This window comes from Crocodylus siamensis, chromosome 1 (genome assembly GCF_052110815.1).
Source record: "Crocodylus siamensis isolate JL-2025a chromosome 1, ASM5211081v1, whole genome shotgun sequence".
Taxonomy (NCBI): Eukaryota; Metazoa; Chordata; order Crocodylia; family Crocodylidae; genus Crocodylus; species Crocodylus siamensis.
Genome location: NC_143395.1, coordinates 309233618 through 309255533, shown reverse-complemented (window position 1 = coordinate 309255533; position 21916 = coordinate 309233618). Strand labels below are relative to the sequence as shown.

At 41.2% G+C, this 21916-nt stretch overlaps 1 protein-coding gene across 1 annotated transcript in view; it reads left to right on the top strand.

Annotated features, from left to right (window-relative positions):
• The window catches only part of MYO16 (myosin XVI), a 545578-nt gene that overhangs the window by 430828 nt on the left and 92834 nt on the right, over window positions 1-21916 (top strand). The window contains exon 29 of the mRNA XM_090022346.1: window positions 13103-13199. Within this exon, the coding sequence (XP_089878472.1) occupies window positions 13103-13199 (97 nt within the window). The remainder of the gene's footprint in view (window positions 1-13102; window positions 13200-21916) is intronic.

Genomic DNA, 21916 nt, shown 5'->3' with positions numbered 1-21916 from the left:
GAGAACTTGCTTTGGGAGATGAGTGTCAGGCATCCGCACACAGTGGCCAGCCCATTGGAGTTAGTGTTTCATGATCTTTGCCTCAGTGCTGGTTATGTTAGCTGCAGAGAGGATTCTGGCATTGGTGCAGTGGTCTTCCCATCTAATGTGAAGGATCTTTCTGAGGCAATGCTGATGGAACCATTCCAGCTGCTTAAGATGGCTTTGATATGTCACCCATGTTTCACACCTGTAGAGAAGCATGGGGATAACCACTGCATTGTAGACCAGGATCTCAGTTTCCATCTGCAGATTTCAGCTGGCAAAGACATGGTGAAGCAGCTTTCCAGAGGATATGCTGGCAGAGCGAATCCTATGTTTGATTACTACATCAAGACTGAGTAACTTGGAGAGGTGACTGCCAACATAAAGGAAATGCTAAGCGTTTTCCGGAGGTTCTCAATCAATGGTAATTTGTGGGAGAAGGAGTTGTGCTTGTGCTGGAGCAGGCTGATGGAGCACCTTGGTTTTCCTAGTGTTAAGGGAGAAACCCAGGCTATAATAGGCACCTGAGAAAAGGTCAGTAGTGGACTGCAGATCAGTCTCGGTGTGCACAAGGATAACACTTTCATCAGTGTACTTAAGGTCAGCAATGCCAGACTTGGTAACTTTCATTTTGCTGTGAAGATGCCACAGGTTGAAAAGCTTACTATCCATTTGATACCCCAATTCCAGGAGGAAAGCAGTCATGGATGAGAATCAAACTCACAGTAAGATAGATGGAGAAAAAGGTTGGGGTGATGATGCTGGCCTGCTTGACACTAGTACAGTTGGTAAATGGGTCTGTCTCTGATCCACTGCAGAGGACTGTGGTATTCATTCCATCATGGAGTGGCAGTCATTCCATCATGGAGTAGCTTGAAGACACTAATGAACAACCAAACCTACCCAGCACCTTCCATAAGACTTCATGACTGATGGAGTCAAAGGTTTTGGTTAGGTCAATTAATTACATAAGCAGCTCCTGATGTTACACTTCTCCTGGATCTGTTGTGCAACAAATATTATGTCAGTGGTACCCCAAGATGGTCTAAAGTGACACTGGAATTCTGGAAGGACATCTTTGGCAAGAGGGAGGAGGCAATTCAAAAGGATGCAAGTAAGAATCTTCCCAGAAACAGAGAGGAAGGAAACTCCTTGGTAGTCCCCACACACTAACTTGTGTCCCCTTTCTTGAAGATGGTCACAATGTTGGCATTCTGTAAGTCAGGTGGAACTTCCTCATTAACCCATATTTTGATGAGAAGTTGGTGAAATTTTTGTACTAGTGCTGTTCCACCAGCTTTGAAGACCATCTGGGTGGGTGTGAGGATGCCATCTGGGTCTGGTGCCTTATTGTTCTTGGTCTGAGTGATGGCATGCCAGACTTCCTTGAAGGATGTGGGATCAGCAAGAGGTTCTATTAGTGGGTGGTGAGGGATGGACTTGATCGTGGCACCTCAGATTCATGGTTGCATAGAGTCTTGAAGTACTCCTTCCAGCATTGCTTGATGGATAGGTTGTATGTGAGAAGTGTGGAACCATCCTGGGATTGCACAAGGTTTGGGCCATTGGAACATGGCCCATGGATGGCTTTTATTGTTTGAAAGAAGCTTTTCATGTTATGTTGGTCAGCACAACTCTAGATCTCCAAAGCCTTTGCTTACCACCACTGGTTCTTGATGTCCTGTAGCCTCCTCTGAACCACAGTTTTGGGCTGGTGGTAAGCCTCTTAGTTTTTCTAGTTGGAGTATACATTTTGCCAATGGCAGAACATGATTCTCTTCTGATGAATAAATGCTAGGATTTCCCTCATTGTTCTCATCAAGCCAGTCTTGGTGACAGTAAGTGGAGTATTCAAGTGGTTCAGTGCTTGCCTTGTGAATAACATTGTTAAGCTCCTCCCAGTGTGCCGTAATGTCCTTAATATCATCACGTAGATCAAAGAGTCTCTCACTAAGGCATTGTTGAAGAGCCTCCAATCTAGCTTGGTCTTGGAGTACCTTCCGCATTCCTTTTGGCTGTTTACAATGTTGTGGTGAAAGCTGCATGTCCTTGATTAAGCTGATGAAATGGTGATCCATCCAGCAGTCATCTGCATTTCTCAGGACTCGGATGATACAGACATCAGTATGATCATGAGCCCTGACAATAATAGTCAAGAAGGTGCCGGTGTTTGGATCGTGGATGTTTTCAAGTGGTCTTATATTTGTCACTCTGTTTGAAGATGGTATTTGTGATGAGCAAGTCATGCTCTGCACATTTGCTGAGGAGGAGGATACCATTGGAGTTGACTTTCCTGACCTCCTTTTTCCCAGTGGTGCCACTCCAGAGTTTAGAGTGTTGCACAACTCTTTCCCTGAAGTCACCCATGAGGATGAACTTGTCTTCCTTGGCAGTGGAAGTCAGGACTGTGTCAACAGCACAGTAGATCTGTTCCTTGTTGACTTCTTTATCATCAAGTGGGGATGTACGCACTGATGACTTTATCACACTGGTTGTTACTGAGATCGAGGTGGAGAGTTATAAGGTGTTTGTTAATGCCCACAGGGAGTTCTGAAAGCTGGTTGACAATCTTGTTCTTGATGGCACTGCCAACCCTGTGAATGTGCTTCTCTTCAGGTGACTTTTCTTTCCAAAAAACATGTAGCCACCTCCTTCTTTCAGCTGGTCTTCATCTGCCCAGCCGGCCTCACTTGGGGCAGCAATATCTATATCATATCACACAAGTTCTCTAGCTACTGTGGCTGTTCTTCTTTCAGAATGCTTGCTGTTTGGGGAGTCCATGAGAGTGCGGACATCCGTTGTGGTTAACTTCAGTACTTTATTTTGTTGGTTTTAGCTGCAAGTACAGTGATCCCACTGGATGCAGCAATCAAGCCAGGGGGCAGGGGAGCATTGGTACAGTCAATATTTAGGACGCCTTTTCTACCCCTTCCCCATTCAGGGTGAGCAAAGGGGATCCCAAAGAGGATGGCTCAGTCATAGCTGCAGCTGCTGAATTGCACTTCTGTCTCAGTAAGTGCAAAACCAGGCATCCTAGTTTTCTGTGATAAAACAAATCCCCAATTTTTGTTTAAAAAAAAATAAATCCAAATCCACATTTCTCTATGATTAAAATGAAACACCACTTTGTATCTATCTATACATATTAGTGGTGTTTCCGTTTAATCATGGAAAAATGTGTATTTTGGGTTACTTTTTTTTTTAACTCAAAATTGAAGATTTTTTTAAAATCAGAAAAAAACCAGGACCCCTGAAAATGACCATCACACGACCACACCTAAATATAGATTTGTGACTAGGGACTCCCAGAAATCACTGTTCCTATCCGTACCACCAATTGTCCATCGCCATGGGACTTGATTTATGGGAGATGCTAACATTCCTGGCAGGAGCCTGCGTATAACATCTTTTAACATGGGGAAGCCAGTATGCAAGTAACAACGACATGACCTTGACAGGAAGGAGCCTTGAACCCAGTGGCAAGAATATCCAAGACACCTGGAGACCTCCATCCTGCTGCAGCCCTCATCCACCTTGACAGTCACAGAGAACCAGCAGATCCTTAAGCATTCCTGTTCTGTTACTGGGGTCTTCAGGAGTTTGGATCATGCTTAGTCTAGGACCTTATCTCAGATCTGTTCACCAGAAGACACCCTACCAGGAATACAAGACTCCAAACAATACAGCCCTTGGGGTTTGCAGGAACACACAAGCCTCTCCACCATGACAAGGTTGTGGTCCAAGGACAAGTAAACAACTTATCATATAAGATGAATCCCCCATTGTCCTTTTCTAGCAACATTAAGTGACAAAAGTGATAAAAGGAGAATTTAGGATGATGTGGTATCTGTTCACCGATTCTTAATAAATGCAAAAAAAATAGATTGTTTCAGCAGAACAACCCATGAATGTTTAATATTTTATCTTGGTTATGATATCAATATTTAAATCATTTCTAATGTTAACTAATTATCTTCACAGTAAACCATCCCTGTCTACATGTGCAGTGGTATTTAGTTGCAGGAAATTAATTAACTTTGCTGTAAAATAGTACTGTAATATTTAAGTAATTAAGTGCAGTGAAACATGTAGGTTGTGTCAGGGGCTGCCTGGGGTACAAGGGTACTAAAATGCAGGGGCTGCCTGCTGGCCAGCCCTGAACTTTAGCACCCTTGTGCCCCAGCCAGTTCCTATGCTGCCCAATGCTGCCACCCAGAGCCCAGGGCTGACCCTCAGTGCCCCCTGCCAGCCTAGGGCTTTTCCATCCCTGCTTAAACCACTATGGTCCCAGGCACATGTGTAGATGTTGCACCCAAGAGCACCTGACTCCAGCACAGTTTGCACCAAAGTTTATTTTTTCACCTTAATAGCTTGTGTAGATGCATCCAGTAGCTGTGTCCACATGAGCAGGAATGTGCATTTGCAGCAGTACAGATTTTTCTTGCTACTTTGTGTCACAGTGTACACCCCTGCCCATATGCTTTGCAGTGGAACCCATTATCCCACTGCTCAATGTGCTGCAGGGGGGTGTGGCTGGGGCACAGGTTGCCCCAGTGTGTGGCTAGTTGGCAGGCAGTGCCCACACTGAGGCATCCTGTGCTCCAGCCGACCAGAAAGCATCATGCGGTAATGTGGTGGGAAGGGGCTGCCTGTGGTGATGGCTGCCCCAGCAGCCCAGGGCTCCCTACTCCCCTGTCTCATGGCACACTGTGCACAGCCAGCCAGGGAGCACTGCTTTTTTATTCACGGGTGGGTTTTTTTCTACTAGGAAATCCTGGTGGAAAATCATATTTTGTCCCACCATTGCAAATTAATGGTTCTACACATGATTTAATGTGAAATGCACACTGTTTGTGACACCACAAACTGCACATGCCTGCACATCTGGATCCAGCCAATGGGTTTTCTAATGCCTTATTTTTAAACATTGTCCATTTTATTTTAGGCAGTTTGAAATTAGGATATCTTTTTAGAAGAATATATAAATGGGAGGGACGTGCTTATGGACAATAAAATTAAAGGAGTTAATAGGGATAAACACCAGCATTTATATTCCCTTGTAGATTTGAATTCCTTGTGTGAAGAGTATATCAGCAAAAATTTATCCTGTAAGCAGGAGGTCTCTCTATTGGAAAAAACGTGTCGGCAATAGAAGCCGTCTTTGCACCTAATAGAGCTGAGAAATTATTTAAAAAATCACAATTAATTGTGAGATTAAAAAAAAGTCACAATTAATTGCAATTTTAATCTCACATTTAAACAATAGTCAACACTGCCCCACCCAACAGCCTCAACTCCATGTACCCTGAGGCTCCTCCCTGCCACTACCAACAGTACACAAGCCCCAGCCCTGACCCCGGCCTGCCCTGTGTCCACTCTGGACTCACCCCAGTCAGAGCAGACCAGCCAGAACCTATATAAGCAGCCTCAACCCAGGTCCACCCTGCACCTCCTCCAAACTGACCTGCCCACACTGAGCAGTGGAAGTGGCCAGGCAGAAGCTGCTACTCAGCGCAGAGGAAAAGTGGCCCTCCCCCTCACTGCTGCTGGGCACTTCTTGCTGCCTCTGCCCAGAGCCCATGACTGGCCTGCCCTGTGGCTTCTCTACACTGCCACTGCTGCCTCACTTAGCAGCCCAGAAGTAGTGGTGACAGCACCGGAGAGGAGTTGCAGGGTAGCCCAGGCACAAGCTCTGGGCAGCTGCAGCAAGAATAAGCCTGGCAGCGGTGAAGGTGATGGGACGTTTTTCCCCCATAACAAGTAGCAGCTTCTGTCCAGCTGCTGCTGTCACTGCCACTGCTCAGTGTGGGCAGGTCAGTCTGAAGCAGGTGTGGGGTCAGGGCTGTGCACACAGGTTTTGGCTGGTCCAGAGCTGATCTATTCTACCTGTCAAAATGATGTGTACAATTAATGCAATTAAAAAAATCAACACATTGTTATGTTTTTGCTTTAATTACGTAAGTTAACTCTGATTAACTGACAGCCCTAGTACCTAACCATCACTATGGATAGTCTTGCCTGTGCAAACCAACTCCAGGAATCCTGAAGGAGGCATCCCTTCTTTCCCAGTAGACTTCCAAGTCCTAGACAGAGAACCCAAGGAGTGAACTGTAGCCTTGTATTCCTGACTGAAAAATTAAATGCATTTTGTGAACTAAATAAATGTAAACCAAAAATGCTTGTTATAGACTCTTTCAATTGAGATATCTCCATAGAGTGTGTCTTTCACTTCAACCTCAGTGTTTGAACGTGTTTATATTCTGCCTCTGCTGAAGTGACCTGTGCTGTATACCACACAGGGAGCCAGCTTTACTCTTGGCTCCCAAGTGACCCCAGGCTGTGCGCTCCTCTAGCACAGTGGGCAGTGCTGTGTTGTACTGCCCTACCCCTTGGTTTTGGGATAAGAAATGGAAAGAGAGATGGAAAGCCAGAGACATTCACTGTGGTTGCACACAGAGCACTGTGGGGAATGGCAGCTGGGAGGAAGCCTGGGGGCCACAAACTGACACTTCGTGGGCTGCATGCTGCCCTCAGGCTGCCAGTTCGATAGCCCTGTCTTAGGATAAGTTATGGATAGATAACACGTTCATCAATTTAACTCACACCGGGGAAGTATAGCCCCAATTCTTTTGAGATAGGAAAGTGGCTAATTCTATATCTCATGTAAATTACCTTTCCTCACCCCAGTATTTATTCAACTCTGCTTGAAAAGATCTTTAAGAGCCACACTGTTTTGTGGTAAGGTGAATACCATTCTCAAGTCCTTTAAGAGAGAACCACATGATCATGCTCACTAAAGCCCTAGTCCTGAGAACCACTTTCACAAGCTTAATGTTTCTCACAAGAGTACTGTCTACTCAAAAGAACTACTCTCTCTCCTCAAATTCAGCACATGTATAAAGTTTTATTCAATTCAGGCCAGATTCAGAGGTCAGTGGTATGCCACAGCCAAAACCTCACCTTAAAAATGTTCCAGAAAAAGCTCACAAATAAAACAGGAGGTTAATGCTTTTATAAATGATATTGCAGATCTTATAAAATAGCTGTGCCCTGTAACTTTGTTTGTCATTATGATGTTTTTATAGATATGCATACCACAAAAAGACAAATTTTACAATAGTCTAAGGGTTTTTTCACGTTTCATTAATGCACTGTGAAAATGTGTGTCATTGTATAAAATACCATTAGATTATAGTTCTCTGTCTTTTGTAGGTAGCTATTTTGAAAGTACTGCCAGAAATACACAGCACTCCCACAAATTGCCTTTTTAAAACTAAAGAACAGCTTCACAGATTCCCTTGACACCTATTAAGTATGAGTTAATACTGCCTCCATGCCACCTACATTCCATCTCAGCATCCATTGCATAGTTATGAATGTCTGTACTTTGACATCCTACATCTTTTCCATTTAAAAAAAAGAAAGGAGGAACAAACCTCTCTCCACTTCATAAAGGAAAAAAAAGCCTGTGCCAGGAATTGAAGGTTTGGTAGTCATCAATGACAATTTTACTTAATCTTTAAAAATCTGTCATTTGGGAGAAAAAAAAAACATATAAAAACCTAATGCTTTTCTAATTAAAATAACTCTGACTGTACTCCACAGATGGTTTACTTTTACAGGAGTCTGAATGACATTATCATTTCAGTCTCAGATGAGAGTACTTTCTAGTCCAGAAAGTACTGAAGTGTGAATGGTTTAGCAGGAGAACATTTTAACCATTTTTTCCCTTGACAAGGAGGAAACATTCTGTGATTACAGCGAGGGCCACAATGAAGAAAAGCTGCAATGTCAAAAATTGTTTTGATATCAGACAGCACACTGCCATACACTTGCCAGATGACGAACAAAATGCTAACATTTTCAGTATGAGTACCGTTAGTGAGAATTGACACTGTATGAAACATAGTGAACAAGATATTCTAGGTCAGCTGCAGAAGACTCTTTTCAAAAGTAGAAGATAAGTTCAAAGATAGACCTATGAAAAGCTTCAGCGGTACTAAACTAATGAAATCTCTCAGGCCAACTTCTCTAACAGTTAATGCCATTTAAATGCCTACAGTCAGTAGATGTATCACATTGCAAAAATTGCAAGTGTGTTTTTCTAAATATGAAAGTGGATATACCTGGATCAAGCTTATGTCCATTTTTTTGTTCATATACAGACCTCCATAAGCTTCTTTGATTGTGTCTCCTGATAATAAACTCATCCAGTTTGAAATAGATGCAATGACATTACAATAATGTACAGCTAATACATTTAATCATCAGGTAAAGAGTGAATTCTCATGGTATTTTTCTATCTTCAATTCTAAGGTAAAGGAAAAACTGCAAAAATGTACTGAATAAACTCAAGTAATAAATACACTACATGGAGCCCCTCTGCCCATTCAGTCATACATTTGCCTGAGAAAAAAGGATAAATTCATTGAGTAATCCATTTAGCACAAGCTGTTAGAAATAGTCATAATTTAAACAAGAATATATATGCTGAAGTTAAATTACTAAACACAAAAGGGATCTGTTTTCTACTTTATCATTTTTATTCTTTTGTTAATAAGAGTCCTGTAAGTGTTTCATCGTTTCTAGAGTTGGAAGGGACCTGAACAGATCATCAAGTCTGCCCCCCTGCCCTGGGCAGGAATGAGTGCTGGGATTATGATACCCCAGCCAGATATCTATCCATCCTGTTATTGGAACTGTTGGATACTTTTACACATGCTCTGGGGTTAGGGGGGCAGCACTTTAATCACAACAGCTCCTGTATCAGCATCCCAACACTTAAAAATGACTGTAGGGATGCTTGAAAAAAAACTTGTTCAATGAGCTCTAGTTCAAGCGCCCCTGCCACCATTTTTAAGCACTGATGGGGACACTGATACACAAGACGCAGGAGGCTGCTGGAGTGCAGCAATTGTCACACTCCAGCAGGCTCAATTAATTGAGTCTGCTCCAACATACAAATTCCAGTGTGTCAGAGCAGCCTCCCTGTTCTTGTATAGGTGTCCTTAGGGATCATTAAAATGCATCTTCTCTGCTTAGCTTTCAGTTGCATTAAAATAAATACAGGACTGTAGTTAGAAAGTATGGAAGGGTGAGAGCAAAAAAAAATTAACTTAATTTGAAAAGTCATTGGGAAGAATTATTATACAAAAGGATGCTTTTTAGGGAAGTATTAGGATCAGAGTGCCATAATAATCTTACTTTCTAGGGAAGCATATTTTGCTCACATAGAATAGGTCATTATGGTGGTTGTTCAACATATTTCTTCTTTAGTTTAATAAAACAGTGTTAGCTTAATTTTAATTATACATATTTTAAAAGATGAATGGTGAATGGCCTTTTCAAGATGTATTGAAGAAATATGTTTAAAGGACTTGTTTAAGGAGCTTGAGTTAGGCAGGTGTCTCTTTTCTGGCTAGTCTGGATGCCAAGTTGGTGGAGTTACCTAATATACAGTTCTCAGCTAGCTCCAGATAGGGATGGTAGTTTAAACAGGTGTGTGCCTAGCATTTCCTATTGACCAGTTGTAGGTGACACCCTGCCAATCCCCAATAGGGAAGCCCCTCTGTTTGCCCATTATCAGCTACTAATTACTAATTCCTCCATTACTAATTTAAAGTAATTAACTCCGAAGGAATAATTAGCCCCATTTTGCAAAAAGAGCAATTATTGCTGGGAAAAAATACTTTTTATCCAGAATAAAGTGTTTGTGTGAAATATTTGGACTATCTAGATCGTATGAGCTACAGCAGAGTAGTTATCCTAGAATAAGGAAGTCAGTTAATTTTCATATCTAGAGATAACCTACATTTCTCAATATTTAGGTTTTATAAGCACATGGATGGTAAAATGTCTCTCTCATGCCCTATTATGCTTTTTTCATATAGTTTATAATAACACTTAAAAGTTTTAATTTACTATGCTGATTGGATAAGAGAAAAGAGAGGATTTTTAGGAAACGTTCTAAAATTGATGAGTAGTTTATATTCGCCACTGGTGAAATTAAACAACAGATTGACAGTTGCATCTTCAAATCATAGTTTAGACAAATTAAATTTCATTTTCAAGGACAAACTTTAGGTCTCAAATTAGTTGAGGCCCTGGGTCAACTGTTAGTTCAAAAATATCAATTGTCATGAAGAGGAACAGAAGAGTAGCCCAAACCATTTCTGGATTTAAGTCTTGGAATCCAGGCTTGGTTTATATTCCCAAATCTAACATAGTTCATTACATGTCTAACAGGAGTAGTCAAACAAAAAATAGTTAATTGACAAAAGTATGCAAGTTTCCTTGCTAGTAACTGCCTCTCAGATTTATATTACAGTGAGTGGATATTGTACAAACTGTCCTAATTTTGTGCCAAAAGAAGTCAGCAGTTTCAAAAGAGAAAGATAATAAATTAAGTGAAATAGAAGCTGGGAAGCCACTCACTGATTCATTATATGGATGCAACAAATCTCCACTGGCACGTATAGTGCAAAGCTTGCCAGTTTTGGATTTTTCATGAATTACACGCATTGTCAATTACAAAAAAATTGTAATGGGACCTGCCATACTAGATCCTACTAGTAAACCTTCATGTCTACATTTTATGTCCAACTATAGTGTTGGATGTCTAGATGGAAGTCATACAACTCTTGAAATTGCACCTTGTTGGAAGTATTGGGATTCTGGGAAGACAGGAAGAAGGTGAAAACTTCTTGCCCTTACTAATGAAAGCTAATGACATAAAAATAAGTGGTGCTAGTGAAAATCACTGATGACCAGGGATCATGGTTTTTTCTGATATCTATCTATCTATAGCAGTGTTTCATTTTAATCATGGAAATTGAAGGGTAGGGAGGGCATTTTACCAGAGAAAACCAGGATTCCTGCTGATGACAAAAGTTGAGGCTGCATCTTCAATCCAGAGGAGAATTAGAATATCAGACAGGATGATATGAATGACCCTATATATTTAAGTAGCAGAAGCCTTTACCATTTTTTCCAAAAATGCAAAGATAAGATAAAAGTATAAGCAATATATGCATCTTTTAGGTAGGCAGACACTGAAGATGTAATCCCAATCTCATTCAAGGAAAATAGGGTTCTTCAGTTTACTTTAATAGATTTTGAATCCAGCCCCTTCAACTGCACCTATATTAGCAATCTTGGCCTAATTTACCATCAGTCCAGCAATAACGGAAGCTTCTTGCAGAGAGAGCTGTCATTTGTACTGTCACATCCTAGGAAGGCCTAAAGAGAAGACAGCCTGATACCATGTTCAAAAGAGCTTTGTGTGACAGATTTTGCTAGTCCATTAATTTGACATGCATAGCTAAAATTCTTTGTTTTTGGAAAGTGCTTGAGGATGTGAAATGCAATATAAATGTAAGTTTATAGTACTGTTTTTCTTATATCCATTGTTAAAGAGGTGTATAGTAAATGGAAGCTCTGAAATTGTAGATTTGTTTAATCATTTTTGTACCATTTCATACCATTGTTATAGCTATGACTAGAACAACGTTATAGTTTCAACTATGTAGTCAGTTTTACATATGCGTATATGAACTGGCTATAGACTTGGCTGAAATAAGGATAAAACATACATTTTAAAGACAATTCTGAAACTACCCTACAGACCTATATTAGTCCTATATTCTCACCTGTGTATCTGGGGTAGATTAAAGAACATGCGACATAAATTGCAATATCTTGTGAATTTTCTCCGTGTATAGGTTTTGGAGATAATTTTTATTATTTGTACAAATGTTATAATTTCTATTTTATCTGCCAGTTATATGGGTGAAACTCCACAATAAGTGTTTTCAGTGAGTTGGGCTAATATATCTGAGAACAGGAGCTGGCCTGTAGATTATAAGAATACAAGGTTTGGAAGAGTTCTGTGCAATTTTAGCTGCATGTGCACCAGCTATTAAGCATAGAAGATGAATAGCAGGTCCAGGAGTAAAAGGAACTATATTCTTCACTATATGTTAGCTCATTTGGTGCTTGCCTTTTACGTTGCTAAGGAACAATAGAATATTTTTTTCTATAAAGATCCTAAGAAGAAAAGCTTGATAAGGATAACTGTTACTTAGGCCTCCTCTACACATTACAGGTATTGTGTAATTAACTGGTTAATTGCACAATTATCTTGAGACCAGCTACACATACAAAGTAACTATCATAAAAAAACTAACCAGCTATAAAGTTAGACCACAAAAATGTGTACTAACTTTATAGCTGGTTGCTACTGATCTTTAATTTGCAGGTGTAATAAGGTCTCCCCTGCAGCTGAGTCCCCCATCAGCTAACAGGGTTCCCAGCCAAAAGGTGCAACCCCTGAGCCATGGGGATTGTGGCTGCTGTGTTTCCCAAGGCTCAGGGGTATGTGAATCCCCCGGCCCACATGGAGCTCTGGGGCCCATCTCATGAGGCACGGCTGGGACCCAGTGCCCTATCAGCTGTGGGACTCTTGGTCATGGCTGTGCATGGCACCTGTGTCTGGGAGCCCTCTCAGAAAAAGGGGGCTACCAGCCATGGGTGCATGCTTCTTGCCAATGCAGTAGGAGCCCAGGATCAGGCTCCCTCTACACCAGCAATAAGGTGCAGTTGGATCTAATACACAATCATGCTTCCTGCTGTGAGTGTGTGGTGTAGCAAGAGACATAATTGTGTGGATCATACTTTAGATCCAATAGCGTCTTTACTTGCATGTGTTGCATGGACCGTACTTATTACCTGCATTTTCAAATTATCCGCTGCTTTTAAGAAGGCATTTTGTAAAGGCTGCTAGAAAGGAAACTTTGAAAGTTGTACATAAGCAAACTTTTAAGGATATCTGATTATTTGTATGTGTTCAGAAAGTGCCAAAACTAAGGTGTTTTCTTATAACCTTGTTAGCAATATTGTTCAATGAAAGGAGGGAATACCACAAGACAGAATATGTATTATTGGTATTCTACCATACTTTAGGTTGCTGAACTAGTATTGAGTCTTTGCTAAATGATTTATGTACTATTGTTATTTACCCAACTTCATTTTAGCCCCTTCTGTGGACAGTGAAAGTTTCCCTGCTGTTTTTTTTTTATAGATAGGAGTCCGAAAAGTGTTTCTAAAATATTGGCAAGCTGACCATCTCAATGATTTGTGCCTTCAGCTGCAGAGGAAAATTATAACCTGCCAAAAAGGTAACTATTACTAAACAAATATTTCCGAACTATAATTTGTGTACACTTGAGTGAAAAAAACATCTTATGATAAGGGGATTCTCTCCTCCTTGAGTAGTTATTATATTTTACATATTTATATACAGTTCCAATCCCAAGTGGCTGATTATGCAGATTTTAGAAGACCAAACTAAAGCTATGTATAGACATTACACTTAAATCAGTCTAACTAGTGTTAAACCGACCTATGTGCTGAACTTAGTTCAGAAGGTTAAATCCAGCAAGAAATGGTTGCCTGATTTAATTTTAGTTCACCTAGGAGGTGCACTGTGTAGATCAGGCTAACCTGATGCCCAATCAAATCTGAACATGTGTACGAATGCAGCCCCAGATGGACAACCCCTCCCCCCCATGGACACATCAGCCCCACCGAAGACCCATTAACCCCCCCATGGACCCACTAACCTCCCCCCACTTCCCCACGCAACCTAACATATGTCAATAGAGTTCCTGGCATGACTCCCAGCACTGGAGAGCACATGTACATGTAAATTGGATCCTGGGAATGTTGGTACATGGCCTAAGATGATTTACAATTGCATTTTTTCCTTTCTCAAACCCAGTTTGACAGAAAGCTGTTATGGGCTTAGCTGCCACCAGCTGGAAATCCTCTTCAGAAGCTAGCCCCACTCTCTGCTCCTTGGCCAGCCACTTCCCTGCCAAAGAGCACTGTGCCCAGCGCAGGGGCAGCTCTCTCCTTGCCCACTCTGCCACCCCGTGCTATGGCTGCTCCAGCCCCTGGCCCTGGCAGCAGTGACCAGTGCCCTGGGCTCCTGTTGCCCGCCGTGCTTGCCTTGCTGGCCTGCTAGGCTGACCGTGCCTGACCCACAGTTGTCTTGCCCTGCCTGACTCCTCCACTCCCAGCAACTGCCTGCCTGCCCATTGTGTCCCAGGGCCACCAACACTGCTGTGCAGGTGCCACCAGCAGGGACACTGACAAAGGGCATCTGGACACCACCACCAGGACTGTCATCACCCTCTTGGGCCTCCAGGACTGCCACTTATGGGCATGCCATGCCAGTCAGGACTGGTGGCTGCATGTTGCCCAACACACCTGGAAAAACAAGCAGTGGCTGGCCACGTTCCAACTGACCTGGGTCACTTTCCAGGACCTCCTCCAGGAGCTCCAGCCCCATCTGGAGTGGCTGCACAATGGCATGCACCCAGTCCTCCCTGCAGACACCCAGCTGGCCCTCATCCTGCTGAAAATGGCCACACCTGCCAGCCACCAGTATGTTGGACACCTGTTTGGTGTGGGCAAGGCCACTGCTGGAGAGGCCATCTGCCCCACTCAAACTGATGCTGCACGTCTGCCTCCCCCTGCAGCACCACGAGGTCGCCGGTCTTCTCCTTGGTCCATTTGGAGCCCAAGGTGGTGGGTATGGCCATGGGCATATCCGTGGATGGGGAGGAGGCAATGTCCCACAGCACTCCTAGGGTTTGGGCAGGCTGCTGGAGGTACGTATGATGGAGCTGGCCCTATCAGTGGGCCATGTGGAGCTCGCTCTGCCAGCCAGAAGATGCCTGCAGCTGGCTCTGGGGGCTGACAGCCCTGATCAGAGACTGGAGTAGCCTGCTGCACCCTACAGCACCCTGAGCCACAGGAGAGGGTGTTTCTGCCAGATGCACAGTAGCTGTGCTGGGGTACAGGCAGGCTGAACAGGTAAGCTGTGGCCTGTCCAGGGGGACACAGAGCCTGGAGTGCCCTCAGACTCCCTGTCTGTGTGCTGCAGGACTAAAATGTCTTCAGATTTTTAAAGCCTAAGACAGGGGCTGCCCTAGAAGCATCTCAGCCCTGGGGCAAGACAATATCCCAGCGCAGAGCCCTGTGGCTAGCCTCAGGTTGGCCCTAGTGGTTGGGCTGACCCAATTTGCAAACTTGCTCCCAGATCATGTCTACATATTCGTTACTGTTCAGTAACTAAAATTTAAACACGATTAAGAATTTTAACATGCGGTAAGTATGCACATGTGTAGACACACGTGCTTACTATGCAGTAAACTAGGCTACCGTGCAGTAAATCATCTTGTGTAGATGTGCCCAGTTAGTCTTTGTTTTGTTCCCACTTACTATGCCTTTCATATTTTGCAGAGACTTATTTTTATTTTTTTTCTTTGACTTTATATTGGTTTCTTTACTTACATCATTCTGACATTATTTTGCACGCTTGCTAAAAGAGATACTATCCACTCTGTCTTGATTTCCTATAGTTAATGTTCTATTTCCCATCAAAATCTCAAATGACCACAAAGCAATACAAATATTGCTTTGTATGAAGAGCTTCTTTCACACCAGGCTTTATTTATTTATTTGTTTATTTGTGTGACTATAGCAGCAACTCTTCCTATTAGCACTTTTAAAGTAAAACTGATATACAGAACTTTTCCTTGCTTTTTACAATTGTCACATAATTGCCTACAAAATATCCTAGATGTTCAAGAAATAAACTCTTTGTCATTTTAATGTTTTACTCTTTTGCTTAAGCAAGATTTTTGGGTTGAAAAGGGGAATGAAGAGAACAGCTGAAACAAAGGGAGCAGAGTCATCTCTGTGGAAATCATAGCAATTCAGGAATAAGTAGCTTTTAGAGGGTGGTACCTAATGCAGAACCCAATTCAGCAAGGTACTTGAGCAAGCAGCCCCACTGACTGCACATATTTATTTGCATTAGAGAAGCAATATTGATTCATCCTGCTTTCCCTCACATGCTGACTACCAGGAAAGTTTAAAACCTACACTTTACTGAACCTAATTTACGCACAATAAGCATTAATGTACCACTTCCCTGCAAAATAAAGTTTCCTCAGGTGGATAAGGAAAATGTGTGCAAAGCTGAGAGAACATACCTTTGCAAAACCCACTCTTAAGGGGGAAAACTTTTATCTCACCATTGATCTCAGCTTTTTGGCTTCTGCTTCCAGTCCCCAAGTTTGATGAACATTAAAAATGTGCTTTCCCAGGAACTGTATATAAAGCTCTCATCAATTATAGGGCAAATTTTGCATGTCTTTACATAAGAGTGCACTCTAGGAAAAACTGAGGGAGTAAGAATCCTTCCCAACAGTCTATGGCCTGATTAAGAGCCAAACAGACTGAATCCCTGCTTCACTCTGCAGAACAAGCTGCATTTCACGAATAGGTGTGGGAGTGACCATGCAGCATCAGCATGCCCAAAAGCTGTGAGAGACCTGGCCATGATTCACCATGAGGCATCTCTACGTCATTACTTAGTTCTGTGGCCAAAACACAGAGTCTACTGACATCAACACACACAAGAGCATATGCTGAGACTGATGGGTATTAGTCCTGTGTTCCCTCCATGCCAAAGACCCTTTGGTGCTGAATATATGTCTTTTTCTTGATTTGTTACAGACAAAATGCAATGTGTCAAATACTACATCATGACTACAAAGCAATTTAGGTCACTAAGGACAACCCACATCTGTACAGCAGAACATTCTTGAATAGATAATCTAGTCTTGAAACGAATAAAAGTGAAATGTAATATTTTTGGTCAAATTAATACAATGTGTATGTCTCAAGTTCCCCACTATATATTATATATAATACATGTAAAATGAACATAATTAAAAAATATTAATACAGGGCACACGTACAAGTACTAACCTCAAACATCTATAAAACAAAAAAACAGACCTCATCCAAAACGATATCAACCCCAGACATTGTTGCATATCTAAATCTTTCCAGTTGTCCTCTCAGTGTTTTCTCCCTTCAAGTCTTTGCTCACATTTGAAAGGACAAGCCTAGGGAAAGAAGGAAATTAAATTAAAGAAATCCCTAAAAATGGCCTACCAAACCTTTCCTATTTAAACAGGAGAGCTGTAATCATGTGCATTTCAGATGATCAAAACTTCAAAAGTAGTCTATGCATGCATGGGTACAAAAACTACCTCTAGACGATTTGATTGCCCTAAATCATCTAGAAAACTGTTAGTAACATTGGAAGTATTCACTTAATTGAAGGTCTTCCATCATTGTTCTGCACAATCTGCCATAATTTCTTCAAGTCTGATTCCAAACGGATCCCAGTCCAGTGCAAGCTGCAAGGGGTGCAAGGGCTCAGATATTTTAGGGAGCAATATAAGTGGGGAGATAGTGCAGCAAGGCATAGCATTATGAACAGTAAAATTGGCTATAGGTTGGTGATCATGTTGCACAGCAGGTCTTGAGGTTTAAAAAGTTGTTTTCCTTTTGCACTGGGTTGAAAAACTTTTCAAATACCATAAAAATTAAATCATATGAAAAGGGTCGTTTTCTATTTAAAATCTGAGCTTTACACGTTAAGAAGTATGTGTGACAGGGTGAGAAAATTTCTCTCTCCAAATTTCTCTTTGGCAAAAAAATTGACAAAGATGTCTACAAAATATTTTAACTTCAGAAACAGCCTATTTTCATGGCATTTCATTTTGTCAAAATGTTATGCCCAGATCTAATAAATAACATCTAAATTGATCATTCCAATACCTATTCTGGGCCTATTCTCTTAATGGTCTTTTTGGAGATATAGCCAGCACTAGTTCTTTTCTTAACCCCCGCGATAGATCTATTGGTGTGGTTGTCACTTTTCCCTTTCTAACACAAACCCCCTCCAAAACACAGAATTTGAAGGGACTTTAAGGGTCATCTGGTGCATGAATGCAGAAATGCTACTCTGAAATTATTCCTGTCAAAATGTTTATCTAGCTTCGTCTTGCAAGCTCCAATACAGAAGATTCCATAACTTCCCTGGGCAGCCTATCAAACTGCCTTACCCTTCTAACTGTAAGAGTGTTTCTTCTTAAGACTAATCTAAAACGACTTTGCCTGTAATGTAAAACCATTCCTATGTGTCCTACTCACTGCAGAAAAGGAGAGCAGTTGTTCTCTCTTTTCTTTGTGGCAGCCTTTCAACTGCTATTATGTACCTTTGATCACCTTTTTCCAAGCTAAATATACATAACTCTCTTAACTCTTCCTTGTACAGCTTGCCTTCCGACCCCTTTATCATTTCTGTTGCCCATCTCTGAACTGTCTCCAACTTCTCCACCTCTTTCTTATGTTTTAAATCTAGATGAAGTTTAACTAGTACAAAGTAAAGCAATACTGAGTGGATCTGCACATGAAATTAATGTGGCTGACTAAACTTTGGCACAATTTGCACCAACATTTATTGCTTCTTGATGCCACTTCTGTATGTGTGATCAGAACCACAGCACACTGAGCCAGAGTGGAATAGCCCTGGATGGCACAGGACCCTGGGGATCAGCCTGCCATCCTGGAGCTGTTTCCCCGGGTCAGCATGCTGCAGAGGGCTTAGCTTGGGCACGAGGGTGCTTCAGTGCAGGGCTAGCCAGCAAGTAGCCCCTCCACTGAGGCAACCTTGTGCCCCAGCCAGCTCTGTTAATGTCTACATAGGCATTGCAGAGGAGTACATAACTCTGTCTTAGGATAGTACTTTTGTCTGGCAGTACTATCCTACAGTGGAGTTAATTAGTTTACTCTGTCCTAACAGCACTGCATGTGTAGATGGTGATTCTTTACTGCAGAGCTCATTAGTCAACTGCACAGTAAACATCTCGTGTAGATGCATACACTTATACCTAATATTCCTGTGGATGGAGCTCCGAATTGTATTTGCTTTCTTTGAAACTGTGTCACATTCATAGATTCATAGATATTAGGGTTGGAAGGGACCTCAGTAGGTCATCGAGTCCAACCCCCTGCCCTGGGCAGGAAAGAGTGCTAGGGTCAGATGATCCCAGCCAGGTGCTTGTCCAGTCTCCTTTTGAAGACCCCCAGGGTGGGAGAGCACCACCTCCCTTGAAGCCCATTCCAGATTCTGGCAACCCTTACTGTGAAGAAGTTCTTCCTAATGTCTAGCCTAAATCTCTCCATCAATTTGTAGCCGTTGTTTCTAGGAACATTGCTGACTTGTTGAGTCTATGAACCAACATAACCTCCAGATCCTTCTCAGCAGTGCTACTTCAGAGCCAGTTATCTCCCATTCAGTATTTGTGCATTTGATATATAATAAAAATACCTTAATGTTTTCTAATTTACACTATTTCCTTCAAAGACTTATTGACTAAAAATAGGTTATGGTTAAGCAAATGTCTTAATTGAAAATATTTTTAAATAAAATGGAACATGGGGAGAAACAACTGTATGTCATTAAACTCTTCCATTTTTTATATTTATGAGCAGTGGATTTTGAGAGAGCATGCTCTAAATATGTATTTATTACCTTCCCAAGAAAATGTTACGGGTTCAAACCCAGTAAAGTGTACATCAGTAAGAAGTCTCGCATAAATATGGATCCTGGTTTTCTTTGATTAAAAAAAATCCCCAATTTTCAGTATAAAAAAGTAACCCAAAATCCACAGTTTTCCATGAGTAAACTTCTTTTTCTTTATATATTTTAAATGACATTTTCTAGGGGGTACCAGCGTTTGATTTTTTGAAACACAGGAAAGGATAGTATACCAATATTGTTAATGATGGGTTTGGATTCACAAGGCCCATCTATTTTGAGCTTGTTTATAATGGCAGACTTTGACAGTTTACATTTCCATTATTATAGCCAATTGTGAGACATACAAGCTGTCTAGTTCCATTTTAGTATACAGGTTGATCTCTTTAATATCAAAACATAAATGCACTAATCTAATTCCATTCAAAAGGAAAATAATAGTGCATATTTCTTTTGACAGCTTTATGAGCAGGGACCCTGGTTTCTCTGATTTAAAAAAATCCTCATTTTTGGTTTAAAAAAAGTAACCAAACCCAGCACTTTTTGGACATGAACAATAATGGTATAATATAATATCCTTTCCTGTGTTTCAAAAAACCAAACCTTATACCCCTAGAAAATGTCATTTAAAATGTATAAAGAAAAAGAAGGTAAAGCAAATATCTTATGTTGCTCTTTGCTTCAATGTTCTTATTTTATTCAGGAACATTTAGTATTCATAGAAGGCTAATTCTGCCTTTGTTTACATTTTTCCTTCAGATTAGTTCAGCATGACAGTTTGTTTAATTTTATACTACTGCACTCATAAGAGCTAAACATTCAATTATGTTATTAAAAATATAGTCTTATGCATTGTAGATTTTGATTTATCCTCACTTCAAAGTATTTTGTCAACATTTTTGTTATTTTTTTCCTTCACCCTAAAATGAAAACAACCCCAAATATAGGCCAGCCTGCTTCCTTTACACATGAGATTATTTCCCGCTAGTCAAGGGGCAGGGTTGCCAACTGTCCATAAATTTATGTGCAGCCTATAAAAATGCAAAAAAACCCCACAAAAATCCTGTCCATAAAGTCTGTAAAAACCTGGAGCCATTCATATAGAACTCAGAAACAATAAGACTGATGGACAGAGCACAGTAGAGCCACCTGGTGTCTAATAGGGAGTGCAGCACCCTGCAGGGAGCTCTGTGAGGCTCTTGGGAGCCTGACAGAGCCATGTACTGCCCCTTGCCCAGCCACTTTCCCTTGCCCAGCCATGTACTGCCACTCTGTCCCTTTAACAGCCCCCTGGCTCTAGCAGCTGCCATCTCAAAGTTGCAGGGAGGGGGACAGAGCTGCAAGACAGGAGGAGAAAAGGTGGTGTGTAGAGTTCCATGTTGGGATAGGAAAAATAGGGCCAACAAGGGTAAGACTAAGTGGTCAGGTATGGTGCGGGCAGCATTGTGGTAGGTTAGGGATGTCAGCATGTGGGGCTGAGAAGGAGACTCCAGGGGGAGAGCAGCATGCTTCTAAACCATTGCTGCAATCAAACAGGGTTGCTAATCCAAGAAAATGTGTTTTACTCAGAAACTTTTTACTGACAGTAACTTTTTACCGTGGTTTGTGTTAAACCTCTTCATTTGAATCCTGCCATATCACTGCCATCCAGGGCTGCCATATCACTGCCATCCAGGGACTGACAGAAGGGTTGCATTTACATTATGTAAAATATATGTCAATAAAAACATGTGTCAGTAAAAAAAGTGTGGTTATCTGTAAAAAGGTTGGCACCCTTGTCAGTGGTTTTACCGGTTTGAAGCATAGGAATGAGATGAAAACTTTTTTATATTTGTTTTTACTAGATGGAAGTCAAAGTACTAAAATCACAGAAATATTTTTGGCACTTAAATAATCCTAAAACCCTGGATATCCAGTGGGAAGCACAATGGATGGCAATAATATATATAATATTAAAACTGGGATTTTTTATGCAAAGAAAATGACTTTTTTTAAAGTTTGGGGGACATGACATTTAGATGCATCAATTTTAGTTTCTCTCTGAGTTATGTACAGTTGTGCAGCAACTGTTTTTGTAGATGGATGGAAGAAATGGTCTTAAGAATAATTTTCTGAAACATTTTAAAAATCAGTTTGTATGGGGGGGTTTTGGAGGAGAATGAAAATGATAATACATGTAGAAAATATACATGACAATGTTTTAACGCTTTAACATTTGTGTGTGCTTATATGTGTGTGTGTGTGTATGTGTGTTTCATTTTAATCATGGAAAACTGTGGATTTGGGTTCACTTTTTTAATTGAAAATTGGGGATTTTTTAAAATCAGACAAAACGAGGATCCCTGCTTATAAGAAATGTGACCATTCCAACCATATGCTGATAAAATCTTTATACCATACTAGACTATCTGTTGCCTGTACAGT